General features: G+C 39.9%; 1 protein-coding gene across 1 annotated transcript; it reads left to right on the top strand.

Annotated features, from left to right (window-relative positions):
* The first annotated feature begins 1,932 nt into the window (after window positions 1–1,932).
* LOC104121210 (mitogen-activated protein kinase homolog NTF4) lies at window positions 1,933–17,832 on the top strand. The gene is made up of 6 exons (XM_070191531.1): window positions 1,933–2,383; window positions 2,487–2,616; window positions 3,456–3,593; window positions 6,813–7,145; window positions 7,888–8,068; window positions 17,355–17,832. Exons 1-6 carry the CDS (start codon window positions 2,157–2,159, stop codon window positions 17,528–17,530), a joined length of 1,185 nt encoding a protein of 394 aa, XP_070047632.1. The 5' UTR covers window positions 1,933–2,156; the 3' UTR covers window positions 17,531–17,832.
* The last annotated feature ends 1,363 nt before the right edge of the window (window positions 17,833–19,195 follow it).

Below are 19,195 nucleotides of genomic sequence, written 5' to 3'. Positions count from 1 at the left end.
AAGAATAGTAGTGATCATTGGATAGTGGTAGCCTAGTGGTGGATTTCTCTTTACAATTTTTAGGTAGTGCACTCATCTTGATCTTTTTCTAAGGTGTTATCCTCTTCAAGGATAAGTTGCTCTAATACCAATTGAAGTTTTATACTTCAATACCACACAAGAAGGGGGTGAGTTGTGTGGTGCCCAATTTTTGCGTGCACTGGATTATCAAAGGACCTGGTTCTTCTATGCGTTCCTTACACAATAGTTGTGGAATAAATAATGTGGAAAGTAAAGAACACAAGGATTTTTACGTGGAAAATACCCAGCTCAAAGAGTGAGAAAACCACGACCTACTTCCCAGTAGGATTTTTCTTAAAACTCCATTACAACTCTGAGCCAAACAACAATGTTTATAAAACTCTTGTAAGTCTAAGAATTACCTCTAACCCTTGTAACAACCAGCCACATGTTGTTGCGACAGCTTCAAGTTAACTCTAACTTGAGAGATACAACTCGAGTCTACAACTTCTTACAAACCTAAGGATTAACTCTAACCCTTGTAGCAACATACGAAAGGTTATTGCGACTACTTCAAGTTAACTCTAACTTGAATGATACACCTCAACTACCTAGTATAATTTGCTTCTAAAAAAGCTGAAAGGTATAACTCAAAACGCCTACTACACTTTGAACTAGAAATAAAAAAAGACTCATAAACCTCTTTATAGAACTGGTTCTTCAATCTGGTTCATATAGCTTCAAGATCACACTCTTAAATCTCACAGAAATTGCTCACAAAATGCCTTGCTATTTCGCTCTCAATTATGCTTTTACTTCAGTACATGTGCGTCACATGTAAAAGAGGACAATACTGATATATATGGAGTTAGTAAACAAAGAGTGACTAGAAGTCTAATACTTTATTCTTCCTTGGTGGAAGAGTTTCAACTTGAATTTTCGGACTAATCTTATGAGCAAAAAGGCAGATAAAAGTAAAGATTGAGAAAAGGGTTATGGAGTTTGGCAGTCAATGTCACCTTCAAAAGCTAGTGAACTATCGATGTTATTCATCTATTAGTACCCTGAAATCTTGCAAATGATTTATTATGTTGTTTTCGAAGGAGGTACGGATTCCAATCCAAATTGGATTTCATTCTTTTAAAGAGCCGAAGGAATCGAGTAGCTCTAATCCATTTTCTTTGGCACAAAATTTTTCAAGGAAGAACCTTTCTATTCAGTTCTTTATTCAAGAAAGAGAAAGTAATAAGTCACATTCACCTACTCTATTTTTCTATTATTTCTCAGTTTGTAGCAGTAGTGCAATAGATAACTAGTGAGTAGTCAAGACCGGAGAAGAAGATGTTGGCGGGTTATGTTGAAAATGAAATAGGGGTAGAGAGAGAAAAATAATTCAGTAATTCATGAATCACTCCTTGTACGACATTTGCATGAGATGATTAATAGTCACATTTCTTATATATGTTAGGTGTCTAATAGGACGATGAATTAAAATGTCTAAATGAAAATTTATCACAAGTTTAATGGGCTGCCTATTTATTTGGCTTTTTTTTTTTTGCTGAGATGGATGTTTATTTGGACAGATTTGTAAACTTTAATTTTCTTTTCTCTCTCTTCTTTTTTTATTATTTTTTCTAATTCATTCTTCCAAGTTTCGTACTTCTCTTCCTGTAAGAGTATCCAAGTAAGAAATGGTTTCTATCTCTTTACAAATAGTTTTTTTTTTATAGAACTCTCCAAATTCAATCTTCTAAAATTTTCATTCATTTAACTATCTTAATAGCAAAAAAGAAAGTGCAAAGACCAATTTCAGTTGAGAAGTCAGTATAGGCGATTTACTGGCTATTTTCGGTATTTTAAGAATAATATTTATTTTTTTCTTAAATTTTAATCAAATATTTTTACATAAATTGAAAAGGAGGAAATAATATTAGTTCAGATCATAGATTTAGTTTAATAAGTTGTTAATGAGAAAAGACAAAAGCAAAACAACAAACGGCCTTCGTGTTTCTCTTCATCACCTTTCACGATTCAGATCTGTTTGACACCAAACTTCACTTCCCCCCAAAACACGCACATTTTCCTGACACATATATAAACATACACAGCAAAACAACTGAATACAAATTTGATTTTAGGGTTTACTGTTCTTCAAAATGGATGGTCCAGCTCATCAAACGGACACCGTGATGTCGGACGCGGCGGCGGCGCAGCAACCAGCTCCTCCGCCGCAGCCGGTGGCCGGAATCGATAACATCCCAGCGATGTTAAGCCACGGCGGCCGGTTTATTCAATACAATATTTTTGGTAATATATTTGAAGTTACTGCAAAGTATAAGCCACCGATTATGCCCATCGGTAAAGGAGCTTATGGCATTGTTTGGTAATTTTTTTCCTTTTTTCTGAACCGTTGACTTGCCTTTGTAAAAAAATTATGTTGATTTTGATTGATGAAAATATGTTTTTTTGTATTGTATTTGTGATAGTTCTGCTTTGAATTCGGAGACGAATGAGCATGTTGCGATAAAGAAAATCGCGAATGCTTTTGATAACAGAATTGATGCCAAGAGAACTTTGCGTGAGATTAAGCTTCTTCGACATATGGATCATGAAAATGTCAGTGAGTGATCCCTTTTTTTTTCCTTAGTATAATTTACTTATTGGATCAAAATTATTGTGGAATAGGTTAGGAAATATTTAATGTTACCATCTCCGGTAAAAGGTTAGAAATATTTCCTTGTGTTATACTCCCGCCGTCTCAGTTTATGTGATGGTGTTTGACCGGACACCGAGTTTCAGAAAGAAAAAAGACTTTTGAAACTTGTCGTCTAATACAAGCCATAGACATTTGTGTAGCTATACATCATCTCATTAAGGCTAAAATGAGAAATTTAAAACAAAATTGTTTCTAAGTATAGGAAATGTGTCATTTCTCTTTAGGATCCTAAAAAGGAAAGAATGTCCGATAAAATAGGACATTGGGAGTATTATATTTCTATATCAAATGGAATAAAGAGTGATATTGAAAGTATTCACTTGTCCTTTCAGGGACATTTGATAAAATTGGAACGATATAGATGGGGAATGTATTAAGGAAATAATACTACGTTGACCTACTATGGAGCGAATGAACGATTAATATTTTTTTCTATTTATACTGACATAAAGATAGAGTAATTTTTGTAGCTAGTATCGGTTATGACACGAAGTTTTGGGTCTCTTTTCCTCCTTGTTTTCAACTGAATAATACTATAAAAACAAACTTTCTTTAAAAAAAAAATTGTGGACAAATATGTAATGCATATAGAATTAGAAATATTTTCAAGTAATAGATGGAGCTACTTTATTTTACAATGGGAGTTAGATGCTTCATAAGAAAAAAAGAGATGTTAGATCACGTATTGTGTGTGTATAGAAGAAAATTTTTAAGGCTAATTCAACATCTTGCCTTGCAGATTGTTGCGATCAGAGATATAATTCCACCGCCTCAAAGAGAAGCATTCAATGATGTTTATATTGCATATGAGCTCATGGACACTGATCTCCATCAAATTATTCGCTCTAATCAGGGATTATCAGAAGAACATTGTCAGGTTAGAATTAGGATTATTTTATTCTTTCCAGGTGCCATTTAGAACATTTTATCCAATTATTTAAAAGCTTATAAGATTTGCTTATTCTTGATTAAAATCTAATTGGTTGATGTAACAAGTTTTTCAAATATGTGGTGCTTATTTGCTCTTTTCTTTATTTTTCTTTTGCATGTTGGAGTTGGATAATACATGTATCAATCCTTGTGTTGTTGGGAGTAAGCACTGTTCTGACAGTATTACTTCCTTTCTCCTTATGTTATCATTTTTGCAGCTTTCAGTTGTAGTATATTGTTTCCCAGAGTCGTAGTGAATCATTCTTGTTGTGCATGATTACAGCATTTTTAACAGGAAGCATTAGCAGTCTCTCATTCGATGGAAATGATGTTCATAAATCCTCTTTTTTGAATGTTGAAATCTATGAATGAAAACCCATGCCCTTTTCACTTTTATATTTCGTCGGTATCATTTCTAAGTTGAACTTTAGTGGGTATGCAATTCTACTGTATCCACTTATATCAAATGGGAAGTGGTAGTAACGATCAATAATAGACAATTTGGCTTCATCAGTATGCCGTTCTTAATCTTTTTTTCTTTTTCTTTTGATTGGTAGTTTGCTCTTTTCCTCTTATTTGGATTAGGACTTGGATCGCATTATCATCTTTATTTTAGGAGTGCTCTTCATTGTCATGTTAGGGTGAGGCGGTGAGCATTAATGACTGCAAATTTACGATATCTTCTTAGACATATCAACTGAAAATTGTTTGTAATTGTCATCTGATAGCAGTATGCTGTTTGTATCTTTCTTCCTTTTCTTTTCATGGTTAGTATGCTCATTTTCCCCTTACTTGGATGAGTACATAGATCATATTATCATCTGTATCATTTTCTGATAATCAGTACTCTTCTAAAGCTAGGAAAATCTTCAATGTTTAGGAGGGCGCTTTTTGGTCATTTTTAGGATGAATCTTAGTGAGTGCAAATCTACTGTATCCGCTTAGAATAATCAAGTGAAGATTGGTAGGAATGGTCAATCATAGACAATTTGACACATCAGTGTTGTTCTTGATAGTTCTCTACTTTTCTTTTTGATCAGCATTAATCTCTTTTTTCCTTCTTATTTGGATAGGAACATAGATTATTTCTAGGGATAAAGTAAGGTAAATTTTGTTGCTTGTAGCATCCGGAGTATGCAGCATGTACAGATTCGGAAATAGATCATATAACCATCGCCATCCGTTTTTGTACAATTGCTGCCCTTTTGAAGCTAGGAAAAGCTTTAAGTGTTTAGTGCTGAAATAAGATTGTTAGAGTGTAACCAACGTAATTGTGGAAGCATATATCAAAAGATAAGTCAAATGCTACCAATCAAAAGAAAAAGGTAAGTCAAACGCTTGAGTGATGTATAGTTGATTATTAGGTGAAGCTATTGGGTAGTACTGGACAATAGAAAATTTGGAAGTGCTCATCTTGGGATATTCTTTTTTTCTCTTGACAACTCAAATATCATTTTAAGAATTCACCAACAGGGTAGAAAAGGACAACCCGGTGCACAAAGTATCGCATTCACATAGGGTCTGAGGAAGGGCCGTACCCCAAGGGATGTGATAGAGACAGCCTACCATAATGCAAGCATTAGTGGTTGTTTTCGCGGCTCGAATCCGTGACCAATAGGGTGCACCGGAAAAATATGTATCTAGTGGAAACATAAACTAATGTGGTCTCCTTGCCAGTCTACCCAAAATTTATAAGAAAAAGGTTTTCTTTCTTTAAACAAAGTGTGAATCATACAAAGAAGTGTTCTTGAAGTTATTTAAACTGTTCTAGTTGTTCTTGTAAGTTAATCGCACCATTTCGCTTTAAAGAAAACATCAACAACTACTCTTTGATGCTTCTTATCGAAAACCAACTAGTCTTTGATGCTATGGACTTGTTATAAACTAAGTTGCTCCGACACGCAGTTTAGGTGCCGCACCCGTGTCGACACGACACTAGTATTGGTGTGGTTCTGGGATCCGTACTGGATGTGGTCAAATAATTTTGGGTACTTTGACCACGACGGAAGGAAAAATTCGAGACGAAATACAATTTGATTCCCGAAATCAGAACCAAAACTAGGGTAAATTTAGCATACTTTATCTATCAAATCGATCCTTTACTTATCTAGAACTTGAGAATAAAAAAGAAATCCACACTTTACAAGCCATACGTAAGTATTCCACAAAATTTCTCATAACTTAGAGATATTTTTATATTTTTTTGAATTATTTTTAGCCGGATCCCCGCACCCGTATCCGTACTAGGATACGTATCCCCGAATCTTAGAATTTACATGTCGAAGGATCCGACCTCTAGATTCGCACCCGTGTCAGACACCCGCATCCATGTCCGAGCAACTTAGGTTATAAATGTATATTTCTTGTATGGTTTACTCTTTATATAGGTTTGCCTCGTAGGAATAAACTTATTGTACTTTCTTAATAAAAAAGTGTAACAATGATGTATTGCTGGTGTATAAACAACATAACAAATCATCTTACTTCTAGATGTAACATTAGATTCCTCTGGAAATAGAGGCGGAGGAGGAAGAGAGGGTAGCCATGGTATAGGGTTCAACGGTAAATATTTATAAGAGAATAAGAGTTTAGGGTAATAGTGAGAGGCTAAAGAATGATATAAAAAGCTATCTCATTTCTAAGCTCTCTTTCCATAATTCAACATAAAAGAAATTACAATTAGACTCTAAGAACAATATGCTTGCTAAATGGTTTTCTATGTGAAATAAGTAGTTAATATACGCAAGGTTGGTACTTTGAGAATTCTGTAATGTAGATTAGTTGTCGAAGTATGGTGTAAGTTTAAAATCTTATATTGGTTATTGTTCAGTTTTTGATGAAAACGTAATCCAAGAATACACACTTCATTGCTTTATTTGCTTTAAGTGTTGCGTCTTATATTGGTTATTTTAGTTTTCGGTGAAAACTTTGTCCAAGAACATGCACTTGCTATATCTGCTGTTATGCTGAACAATACGGAAGTTTACTCTGTGTTTTTGTAATGAAGAAGTATGCTAATTATCTTGTCTATATCTCTTATTATTCTATCTCCATAACAGTCAGTGTTGCTTTTATACATACCTACCTACTTACATACATACATATTATGGTGCATTATTCTGCCAAAATTCATCTGTATAATAATTAGTCAACGTTTTTGGTGCAGTATTTCTTGTATCAGATCCTCCGTGGGTTGAAATACATACATTCTGCAAATGTTTTGCATAGGGACTTGAAGCCTAGCAATCTCCTCTTGAATGCCAATTGTGATTTAAAGATATGTGATTTTGGGCTAGCCCGTGTCACTTCTGAAACCGACTTTATGACCGAATATGTTGTGACAAGGTGGTACCGGCCACCTGAGCTGTTGTTAAATTCATCTGACTATACTGCAGCTATTGATGTATGGTCAGTGGGTTGCATTTTCATGGAATTGATGGACAGAAAGCCTCTGTTTCCTGGTAGAGATCATGTACACCAGCTACGTCTGCTTATGGAGGTATTTTGTTTGTCAAAAGTTTTCACCAAACCATCTCCAATCTTCCCCCCTAAACATTTACTTTTATCTATGTTGTATACCTTTGCCTTTTTCCCTGTGTCACCTTTTTAGTGTTCATAATTACTACCAGTTAGTCTTCATCAAAAAATAATTACTACCAGTTAGTTATGTGCAAATCTAGCTAGAAATGGAGAACACTATCAGGTTGTAGATCTGGGAAACCAGAAGAAGGTACTGATGGAGTGAACGAGCATTTGTTTTTCAACAGCCTGCTCATCTAGAGCATTGATAAGAAGCAACATGATATGTTGCTTTTTCATTGTAAAATGGATATGGATACGTTCAGTGTTTTCTTCAAATGTGGACAAGATACAATGAATTAAGTTCCTACCCTCTCTCCCCTCTCTAACTATTTCCAAGATGATTCGGTTCTTGGATTAATCATCATCTTTTAAGTTATTGATTTATACACTTGCGTGCAATGACATAGAGCACTCTCCGATATTAGTTTCATATGAGGGAACTATTTGCAGTTGATTAGCTCCTCCCGAGGTCCAAACAGAGGTTTTGCATTAAGCATCATTATTTGTATTATAAATTTATAATGCTTACTGCAATGACTGAGACTCACTCTCTAATATTTAAGATCATGCTCAGATGTGATTATTCATACTTAAGTTATTCATATGAGGGAATGTTACCTTATTCAAAACAATTATTCTTATGAGGGATTTCTCTGCAGTTGATTGGCACTCCATCTGAGGCTGAAATGGAGTTTTTGAATGAGAATGCAAAACGGTACATCAGACAACTTCCTCTTTACCGTAGACAATCTTTTGTCGAAAACTTTCCACATGTAAACCCTGGTGCTATTGATCTTGTTGAGAAAATGTTGACATTTGATCCCAGAAGAAGAATTACTGGTGAGGAGCCCCTTACATCTAGCTGCATTATTAATTTCTGTATCTTCTTGTTATGTTTTTCATTTTTTTTTTGATAAGGTAAATTGTATTAATCAAAAGGGAGAGAACTCCCGTGTACACAAAGTATACCAAAGACGTAGAGAATTTACATCAGAACATGATTCTCTACAAAAGACGCCCAATCTTCTATACAAGTAGGGGCTAAGTGAGTGCGCCAAAAAGCGATCAAAGATAAAAGACTATTCTTAAGATGTGAAAAAGGAGACTCAATCTCCTCAAAAACTCTCCTATTTCTCTCCCCCCATACTACCCACATGAGAGCTAACAGAGCGAATTTCCATGCCTTTTGCTTTCTTCTTCTACAAAAACCGCCCCAGCTATATAACATTTCCTTTACAGTGCTTGGCATCACCCATTGAACACCAAAGAGATTCAGGATTGCCCTCCACAAAGCTGAGGACACAGGGCAATGCAACATAAGGTGATTAACTTCTTCTCCTGAGCTTTTACACATGTAGCACCAACTAACAAGTGTAATTCCCCTCTTTCGGAGATTTTCAGCAGTCAAGATCACTCCCCTTGCCGCTAGCCATGCAAAAAAGCACACCTTCGTGGGCGCCCTAGAAATCCAGATCGAGGAGTATGGAAAAGTGGTCTCCTCTCTCACCAACATATTCTGGTAAAAGGACTTTACGGTGAACAAACCATCGCCACGCAAGCCCTATCTCCAAGAGTCGCAGGATGGCTGGAGCATGTCTTGCCCGTATAGCAGTGCCAACAAAACTTGAAGCTCCGCAATCTCCCAATCTTGCATGTTCCTCATGAATGAGGTCCCATACTACCCTCCCTTCATGCTCCTTGCGAATCTGTTGGACCATCAGTTCCTTCTGGTTTGAAACTCTGAAGACGTGGGGGAAGGAGGCCCTCAAAGAATCCTCTCCACACCACCTATGATTTCAAAAGCTGATTCTCCTTCCATCTCCCACCCTGTAAGTGATGTTGCCACTGAATGCTTCCCAATTCTTCATGATACTCCTCCACATGCCACACCCGAAAGGTGCTGTGATCGCCTTGGTCCTCCACCCCCCTCCCGTTGAATCATACTTTTTTACTATGACCTCCCTCCATAGAGCATGCTCTTCTACCCCGAATCTCCACAGCCACTTTCCCATTAAAGCTCTGTTAAATACCCTAAGGTCTTTCACTCCAAGTCCACCTCACTTCTTTGGGGAAGTGACTGTTTGCCAATTCACTAGATGAAACTTTCTAGTTCCATCCGCCGCATCCCATAGAAAGTTCCTTTGAAGTCTCTCCAGTTTTTCTGTGATGCTCACCGGTGCTTGCAATAGGGATAAGTAATAGGTTGGCATACTCGATAAAGTGCTTTTGATAAGCACTTCCTTACCTCCTTTTGACAAATACCGTTTCTGCTACCCTGCTAATCTATTTTCAACCCGCTCGATCACTGGATTCCAAACCGTAGTATCCTTATATGAAATGCCCAAAGGGAGGCCCAGGTAAGTAGTGGGAAGGGAGCCCACCTTGCATCTGAGAACACCAGACAAGGCATCAAAATTAGTAACCTCACCTACCGGGAAAATCTCACACTTGCCGATGTTGATTTTGAGTCCTGATACTAATTGAAACCACTGCAGGACCTGCTTCAGGTAGGTTAACTGATCCATATCGGCATCACAAAAAATCAGTGTGTCATTCGCAAAAAGCAAATGTGAGACTCTTCGGGCACTGAGCACCCCAATCGGAGCTGAGAATCCTCTCAAGAAGCCTCCGCCCGCCGCACGATCCATCATTTTGCTCAGAGCATCCATCACTAGAATGAATAACATGAGGGATAGTGGGTCACCTTGCCTGAGACCCCTGGAGCTGCCAAAGAAACCACACGGGCTACCATTAACCAGGACAGAGAATCTGACTAAGGAAATGCAGAACTTTATCCATCCCCTCCATCTTTCCCCAAAACCCATCCGCATCATAATGAAGTCCAGGAACTCCCAATTGACATGGTCGAAAGCCTTCTCAAGATCTAACTTGCATAGTAAGCCGGGTTCTCTATTTTTCCTTCTGGAGTCTACAAGTTTATTTGCCACCAAGGCAGCATCCAGGATCTGCCTACCTTCCACAAACGCATTCTGGGAGGACGAAACAGTCATGTCAAGAACCTTCTTAAGTCTGTTGGAAAGCACTTTAGAAATAATCTTGTAAATGCTCCCCACGAGACTAATAGGCCTGTAGTCTCTGATATAAGATGCACCTTCTTTCTTAGGCACAATAGTAATAAAGGAAGCATTGATACTTCTCTCGAAAACACCATTCGCATAGAAGTATTCAATGGCTTCCATCAACTCTCCCTTGATGGTGTCCCAAAAGAGCTGAAAGAAAGCCAAGGAGAAACCATCAGGCCCGGGGGCCTTATCACCAGCACAAGACGATACAGCCTCGTGCACCTCCTTCTCCTCGAAAACCCTTTCTAGCCACTCGTTGTCTCCCTCCCCTATATGGTTGAACTCTATTCCCTCCAAAGTCGGCCTCCAACTAACTTCTTCTTTATATAAGTTCTCATAAAACCCCACTATCGTCCCTTTTACTTCCTCCTCTCCCTCAATCCTCACCACAACTAAGGACTCTATGAAGTTTCTCCTTCGATTTGCGACCGCCACCCTATGAAAAAACTTGGTATTCGAATCCCCCTCCTTTAGCCAGAGCTCCCTCGATTTTTGCCGCCAACTAGTCTCCTGAGCTATTGCTAACTCGACTATTTCACTCTTAACCTCCCCCAATCTCTCTTTCTCAGATTCGTCTAACTCCCTCGCCCCTTCCCCTCTTTCTAAATCCCCCAATTCATGCATAAGCTCCCTCATTTTAGCCTCTACCCTCCCAAAAACCTCCTTATTCCACCTAATAATATCTCCCTTGAGCAATTTGAGTTTCTTCGAAAGCCGGTATGAAGGTGTCCCTGATACCCCATAGCTTGTCCACCATTCTTTCACCTTGTCACCAAATCCTGGCACCTTCAACCACATGTTTTCGAATCGGAAGGGAGCACGCACCCCCTCCCTCTGCATCCATCTAGCAAAATAGGCAAATGATCTGAAGTCAACCTAGGTAATGGAATCTGCAGCGCATTCGGCACCAGCTCATCCCATGAGGGAGATGTCAGGAATCTATCAATTCTAGACCTTGAGTTGGAATCCTCCGCCCTTGCCCAAGTAAACCTTTCCCCTGACAGAGGAAGGTCAATGAGAAGGTGATCATTGATGAAGTCAGAAAACTCCTCCATGGCCCTCGAAAACACACTACACCCTAATCTCTCCTCCGGGAATCTAATAGTGTTAAAGTTTCCCCCTAGAACCCATGGAATGTCCCATTCCCCCATAATATTGGCCAGTTCCTCCCAGAAAGACACCTTGGACCCTTCCCCTACCGGCCCATACACTCCCCCAAATCCCCACTCCACCCCACTCACTCTATCTTTGACGAGAGCTGCCAAAGAGAAAACTCCCTTCCTAATCTCCTTTACCTCCAAGCTTCTATCATCCCACATAAGTAGGATGCCCCCCGCACTTCCCGTTGCTGGGACCCAGTCATATTTCACCCAACTACCTCCCCAGACACTTCTCACGATCGCATCCGATAAAACTTCCATTTTGGTCTCCTGAAAACAAACTAGGTTGGCACCCCACTCCCTAACTCCCACTTTGATGATGGCCCTTTTGTTTGGGTCATTCATCCCCCTCACATTTCATGAAAGGATCTTAACTTCCATAAGCGACAATAGCCCCCATTTCCCCACCTCCCCTAGCCGAGGTCCCTTTCTCTTTGTCACACCCTCGCCCCCTTCTCTGATACACCACTACATCCCCTAAGTTATTTTGCTTAACACCTTTACCCAACTCCCTCCATGCACCATCGTAAAGAGATTGTTGCTCAATCTCCCTCAACAGTTCTAACATCCTATCTTCCTTCCCTGTAACAGATACACCTAGAAACTTCCCAAAATTTAAGAGTTTGTCCTCCATCCAAAAAGACATATCCCCTCCTCCGGTCCTTGACGAAATAGGGCAGGCTTCTTCTGTATGTGCCCTTTCCTTGCTATTACCAGAGGAATACAAGATCATAACATTGCTAGCACTAGGAGTTTTAACCTTCGAAATGGTCTCACCATTTCCTTGGGGGTCAACAACCTCTGAAAATAACACCCCGCTGCTATAGGAATGTCCAGAACCATCAGTAGGGTAGCATGGCAGAAGAGAGCATGGAACCCTTGGTGGCATATTAACTGAAGATACTGGTCCGACACTAACATCAATTGGGACATGCTCACCAATCTCCCCAGAAAAAGAAGAAACTTTGAGTGTGTCCTCAGCACAACTAAGCCCAGGAACAGTTGAGTGGTTGATGGAACCGGGGCCCACAGAGGTGGGGGGCCGTGGATTAACAGCACCATCCTCTGCCGGTTTTGCCCCTGCAGCGGCGGCCATCGTAGAGGGGCACATGTCACTGTGTGAAGCACCATGGCCAGAGGAAGGAGGAACCACTGTTCCCATATGCTTAGAAGCCTTATCATGCGCAGCTTGAAATAAACTGGGCCCCTTAGGATCAATTCTAATGGAATTGGGGAAAGTTGCTGGGCCCATGTGAGGAGGCCCAGGCCTATACTTGCTGAAAACATGCCCGACCCTATGATAAGTAGAAGAGGACCGTCCCATTTTGCCTTTCCAGTCCGCATCACTGACCCATTCACGTCTTCTCCTGTTATAATTTTGTCTTCCTCCTCCAATTTCAAACCTCCCGTCTCTTCTCGATCTTACGTCTGATTTCGGCTTAATCCAGTGATCCGGTGAACCCTCCCCTCCCCTCGGAGACTGATTTCCCCTCCCTTCTCTTCTGTTTGACCTTCTCTTTTCTTCCGTCGCTATCACAGGCATAAAGATAGGGCAAAATTCAGGGCTCAGCCAAACCCTATAACTCAAGTAGCCATCTTCCACCACAGTGGAGACAGGGATTCTGCCCCTTTTCCTCACCACAATCCTCACTCGCGAGAGATCGTGTAAACTGCAAGTGACATCAATAAAACCCCCACAGATTTCCCCTATCTTCTTGAATAGGTTAAGACACCAAAGATGCACCGGGAGACCCACCATGTTGACCACCAATGTTTCGCCAGTGAAGCGAGGGTCAAGACACCCATCATGCTCCACCCATCTGTCTAGATTTAAAAAGTTCCCATCGAATCACCTATTTCCTCTGACAAGAATTTTCGAAGCTTGAGACTTGTCAACAAAACGAAAAAGATATTGAGTGTCCCCCAATTGCGATATTTTTAGCCCGTCCTTGACGTTCCATGCCTTTGCTGCCTAGTTTCTAACAGCCTCCGGAGAACCAACCCATTTGGAGAAAGAACCAATGAGACTAGATTCCAAGAAACCCTTGCGTCTGAGAGTGTGCTCCTCGGACAGCGTGAAGTGCGGCTCCTGTCCTACGTCGAGCTTTCGATGGCATCTTCCCCCAAGTTCTAGGGATGGCCAAGAGACAGCTTTCATAAACGACATGTTTTCCAGTTTTCTGGATTCTAGAGAGAAAAAAGAGTTTCTCTCTGTACAATCCATCATATTCTAAATGCGGCTGTCCCGGAAAAGCTGGCCGGAAAAACCTCAATTGTTGGAATAACAGTATTCACAGTGGGTGGAGACACAAGAGAGGAATGTTTCCTCGTACTACTGTCTGAAAGAGAAAAAGAACTGGGGTTTTAAGGCCGGAAAAAGAAAAAGTCGTCGGAATTTGATGAAACTGGCACGGGATGGCTCGGAAATACCTCGCGAAGAGGCTGTCTGAAGGACAAAAATTGAAAAGTCGACGGAAAAGGCCACACGCGCCGGCGCGTGGCTGAGACTCGCCGGAAAGTCAGGCGCGTGGGGGATCGGTTGCCGGAGAAATTTACTGGGGTTTGGTCGCGGAGAGCTTGGCTCTTGAGTGGTGTGGTGGAAATTTAGGAAGAAGAAGAGATGGAAGAGGCTTGGCCATTTCTGCCACTGTTAGGCCATCCCTTACGTTTGAAGTTTTCACAAGTTCAAATGCGATCTTCTAGGTCTTGGGAAGTTTTCTAAATCCGGTAACTCGTTTCGTATAAGCTGAAATATAGTTGCTTAAGTAACTCGTTTCGTATAAGCTGAAATATACTTGCGTGCCTTTGCTAGTATGTATATTTATCCACTTGTCAGACAAATAAAGTTACTACGTGATGATATTCGTGGGAGATCACCCCCAAAAGAATATCCTCTAATCTATATACTATGGTAGGATTCTTACCTTCTCATAATTATACTTGACGGATAACAATAATCCTCTAACAATCCACAGATTGCTTTGACATGCAGCTTATTATTGTAAATAGTGGTTATTTTGTTGTTGTTGATGCTAGGGGTTTACTCCCATTTCGATTTGCTTCTAATTAAATTATTTACCTTAAGAAAAACGCAAAAACACAATGAGTTTGCTCCATTCTAAGTACTTATTTATCTTCCTTTTGGCAAGGTATTAAGGTATCAATTCTCTCAAGCGCCGAGTTTAGATACCTAATTTTGGCCCATACCATGTGGTAGTGAAAATTTATTTCCCGGACGTATTAGATTATCATTCAAACTTTTGGAGGAATATGGGAAGTTTAGCGTCATTGCATGCCTATGGAAGAAAACAGGCGTATTTTGATTTATTATTCCTGCCGATGCTAGTAAGATTGGAAATCTGCTTAGTTAGAAAGGATGAAACAAAATTAATTTCTGGAACAAGAGTGAAACTGTTTCTGGAAATTGGTTGCACATATGAGCATGATCAGTACAGAGATGTGTGAAGATGAATTATAAAGTGGAAGGAGCAAATATACGGAAAAGTGGAACGAGCAAATTGTTTTTTAGTACTGAGATGAAGGGAGTTTCTGTCCTTAACCATAATACAAGTAAAGCTTTCTAGATTATAATATTAATCATAAGACATAACCATCCATGCTCTTTAGGCAGCCATAGCATTCCTGCAGAAAATAGCTACTTGTGACAAATAGCAACTGCTGTAATTTTAATCTTGATTAGATACTCATGGGTAGGAACAAAAAGCAAAACTGATCTTTATACCAAAAAATAATTATTTCTCTAAAGACTAGAAACTAACATGGCCTATAATTTCCATGATACGTTCAAGGGTGTGTGTGAATAACATGTTTGTTTTGTGAATAATTGTTTGTCCTACCTAGGCTGTTGAAATATGTTGCTTCTCGAATTAAAGAATTTTGATTAGGAGATGAGAGGAAATATGTCTTTTCTCTCTGTACCTTCCATCTTGTGGCAATCATATTGTCCACCTCTTTATTTCTTATTAAGTGTATGTCCCACCTCTTTATCAACAAGAAGAACTCAGTTACAAACTCTTCCGACCGTGAGTCATCCAAAGAATGATTGGGCACTTATTCAAGGGTTTTAGATGGGACGGACAGAAGAGTTTGAACGGGCCAAGGAAAGACCAGCCTACTGGCTAGGCTAAAACAATTCACCAAGGTATCGGATAAAGGCTGTCCCCAGTGAAAGTCAGGTTGAAACATGCTTTAATATAAGATCAACTAACTCTAAGGAGAAGAAAAAAAAACAAATAAATAAAGGACAAACATGATGGGGTGGCCTCACCTTGGATGGCTGACAGTGCAACCATATTTCAGTCCTCGCCAGCAGTGCTCTAGCTTAGTATTCTTGAAATCTTAAGACGCCTTCTATATCAAAGGATTTGATGAGCCACACCCTACCCTAGGCGGCTAGGCCCTAATATTGGCTGGAATTGCTATAGAGTTTCCACTTTATCAAAAAAGAAAAAAAGAAAAAAGAATTTCTGATAAGTTATCTGAAACATTCTGAGCACGAACTAAGAACTGAGAATTGTTAAACATAGAATAGTATGATCTTTTGTGGACTATATGCTGGCCTGGGAAAGTGCTACTATTTATTCTGTGGGTACTGTGTGGTTTTCTTGGTCTCTCAAGTAATGAACTGCGTTTTGTAGTATACTGCTACTGCTTTAAGTGATTTGCGGCATGATTTGAATTTGGAAAGGCGTTATGGCTAGCCTCCTGTGACGCCCATGACGGAGGGTGGGCTGATGAGGGTGGGTCAAGTGGGGCCGGCATGCTTCTGAAGAAGAGGTGCACATGTCAGCTTGGGCGAATCCCACATCGAAATGGGAGAGGAAAGTGAAGAGCTATATAAGGCACGCCACAAGTTCACATGGTACGCGTGCTATTGCGGCTCGATGTGGCGTAGCCCAAAAGACAAATCCGTGCGGGCCTAGGCCCAAAACGGACAATACGTGCCATGCTTGGGTCGTGACACCTCCATCTTTTGGTCTTCACAGTTATCATATAATATTTTTTTATCCTCGGCAGTTATCATATAATATTTGCAGAGTGGTGGTTTGACCAACTCTGCTATATGGGGCGGAGTGTTGGCCAGTCAAGAACTCCATGTGCAGAAGATGAAAGTAGCAGAAATGAGGATGTGTGGAAGTACCAGGAGGGATAAGATTAGGAATGAAGTTATTCGGGACAAAGTAAGAGGCCTCCGTGGATGACAAGATGCGGGAGTCGAGGCTGAGATGGTTCAGGCATGTTAAGAGGAGAAGCGTTGACGCTCCTATTAAGAGGTGAGAGGTTGACCACGGGTTTGAGGCAGACCTAAGAAATACTGGGGAGAGGTGATTAGGCAGTACATGGCGCGGCTTCAGATCACTGAGGACATGACCCTTGATAGGAGGGTGTGGAGGTCGAGTATTAGGGTAGAAGGTTAGCAGTAGTACTAGTAGCACGCATGTACTTTCTTATCTCTTAGATTTGTATTACATCATGTTGTTTAGTTTGTTTCAGTGATCGTATTCTTCTGTTGTTACTATTTTGGTGCTACTTATTATGTTCTCCCCCCCCCCCCCCCCACCCCCCCACCCCCTCTTTTTTCTTTTTCTTCTTCTTTTTCTCCCTCTTCTTCTTCTTCTCCCTACTTTTCTAAGCCGAGGGTCTATTGGAAACAACCTCTCTACCTTCACTAGCTAGGAGTAAGGTCCGCGTACACACGACACTACCCTCCCCAGACCCCATGTGTAGGAATATACTGGGTATGTTGTTGTTTTACTTATCAGAAGTGACACTGCAATCAAATCTCCATATTTGCCTTGTTTAACAGCATACGTCTTCGCTACATACTGATTCCTCTACTCTGCATTTTGTTTTTGGTTTCAGTTGAAGATGCGCTTGCACATCCTTACCTAACATCGCTTCATGATATTAGCGACGAGCCCGTTTGCATGACTCCTTTTAACTTCGATTTTGAACAGCATGCCCTTACTGAGGAACAAATGAAAGAGCTGATTTACAGGGAGGGTCTTGCATTTAATCCTGAATACCAGCACATGTGAGTACTCATTTGCTGTTGGAAATGTCTGTGTGACTTTCATTTTTTATGCAATCAGGTGGTTTATTTTTCCATGTATATACACGTCTTTTCCACCTGATGCCTGGATGGTGTTCTTTTTGAACGCTTTAATTTATGTAGCATGATCTGTGTATGACAATTGTTTGATGTATTTTAAGAGGTTGTTTACTTGTATCGGTACTGTTTATTACACTGAACTTCTACTAGGCGATTTGGGTATTGAATATGTAATCTTGCTGCCACAGTATTTTATTTATTTACCCGCAATAAGTGCTTTTTATGCTTCGATACTGGTTACTGTCCCGAGGAACCCCCTCCAGAAAAAACTGGGTTCTAATACTTTCCTGATATCTAATGAGCAATCCTGTGAACATGCTACATTATAGTTAGCACCTGAAATCTTCATATGCATATCATGTGTACTAGACCTTTTTATTAAATATTGAAACAATTGTAAGGATTCATAATGAGTTTGTGAGTGGGAGAGAGGAAGGATATTCCTTTAGGCTTTGGGTGACAGGAGTGATGTTGAACCTTATTAATTAGGAAGTAAAAGTGGACAGTGTGCAAACCTCATTTCTACCCTTTAATGATTGAATGAAAATATAATCCTTTTGAACCTCCTTAATTGATGCCAAAACCACTTGAATTTGAATAGATAAAACTACATGTGAGAGAAGAAAATCACACTATGTTTATGAAATATCTAATACCTTGTGCCAAATTGAATGTGAACAATAATACTTGTGGGAGAAGAAAATCATGCAATGTTCCTCTTCCTTTTTTTTTTTTTTTCCTTTTTCTCCTCAAGTTAAAACAAGTATTAGTTCATTATTGTCAGCTGGGTGCTTTAATCATACAGTCCTTGTAGCATTTGTAGAGGTTGAATTCAGTATCTCATTCAAGAACTGGATACAAAACTTTACCTCAAGAAATGATGATATGCAGTTGCATCATAGCACACCTACCAGTACAGACAGGTCATAAATACGACTATGTACATGTCAAACAGTAAAAGCTTTTCATGATCCCAAATGATCTTGAAAGCAACAAAGAACCATCTTGCTCTTCGTTCTCACTAGTAGATTACTTTGACCTCCAACTATGCATCTTTTTCATTCCTCTTAGAGTTTTTTTTTAATTCCCCCCACTTGATTCCCCTTTGTTGGAGCTATCGCTCCTTTGGTGACTCGATATGCCGACCATCGGAGTAACCCCCTCTTGTCTCTTAGATTTGATATTGATTTTCTTGATTCTCTATTTTCACCCTCTGAAGGGAGCCTTGGCGTAACTGGTAAAGCTGCTGCCATGTGACCGGGAGGCCGGGGGTTCGGGCCGTGGAAATAGCCTCTTGCATAAATGCAGGGTAAGACTGCATACATTAGACTTTTGTGGTCCGCCCTTCCGGGACCCGCGCATAGCGGGAGTTTAGTGCACTGGGCTGCCCCTTTTTTTTCTATTTTCACTCTCACTATTTTTAGATTCAGAAAATGATGTTTAGAAGCTGGTAAGATTTCCTTGCTTGCTTAATTAGATATGTCATTCAAGTTTTAACCTTGGAAAGGTTGATGATGAGAAAGGGGTGACGCACATCCAAATATTGATTGCAAATGTGGTGAAGAATGCATGGAGAGAGAAGAAAGTTTCA

Source organism: Nicotiana tomentosiformis, chromosome 12, assembly GCF_000390325.3.
Source record: "Nicotiana tomentosiformis chromosome 12, ASM39032v3, whole genome shotgun sequence".
Classification (NCBI taxonomy): domain Eukaryota; kingdom Viridiplantae; phylum Streptophyta; class Magnoliopsida; order Solanales; family Solanaceae; genus Nicotiana; species Nicotiana tomentosiformis.
This window is presented reverse-complemented; position numbering and strand designations above follow the sequence as displayed.

Bases quoted from the DNA above. Each gene is read 5' to 3' on its own strand.
- LOC104121210 (XM_070191531.1), top strand. From the start codon at position 2,157: ATGGATGGTCCAGCTCATCAAACGGACACCGTGATGTCGGACGCGGCG. The intron at 2,384-2,486 runs GTAATTTTTTTC...TATTTGTGATAG, and splicing joins GGAGCTTATGGCATTGTTTG to TTCTGCTTTGAATTCGGAGA. The intron at 7,146-7,887 runs GTATTTTGTTTG...ATTTCTCTGCAG, and splicing joins AGCTACGTCTGCTTATGGAG to TTGATTGGCACTCCATCTGA.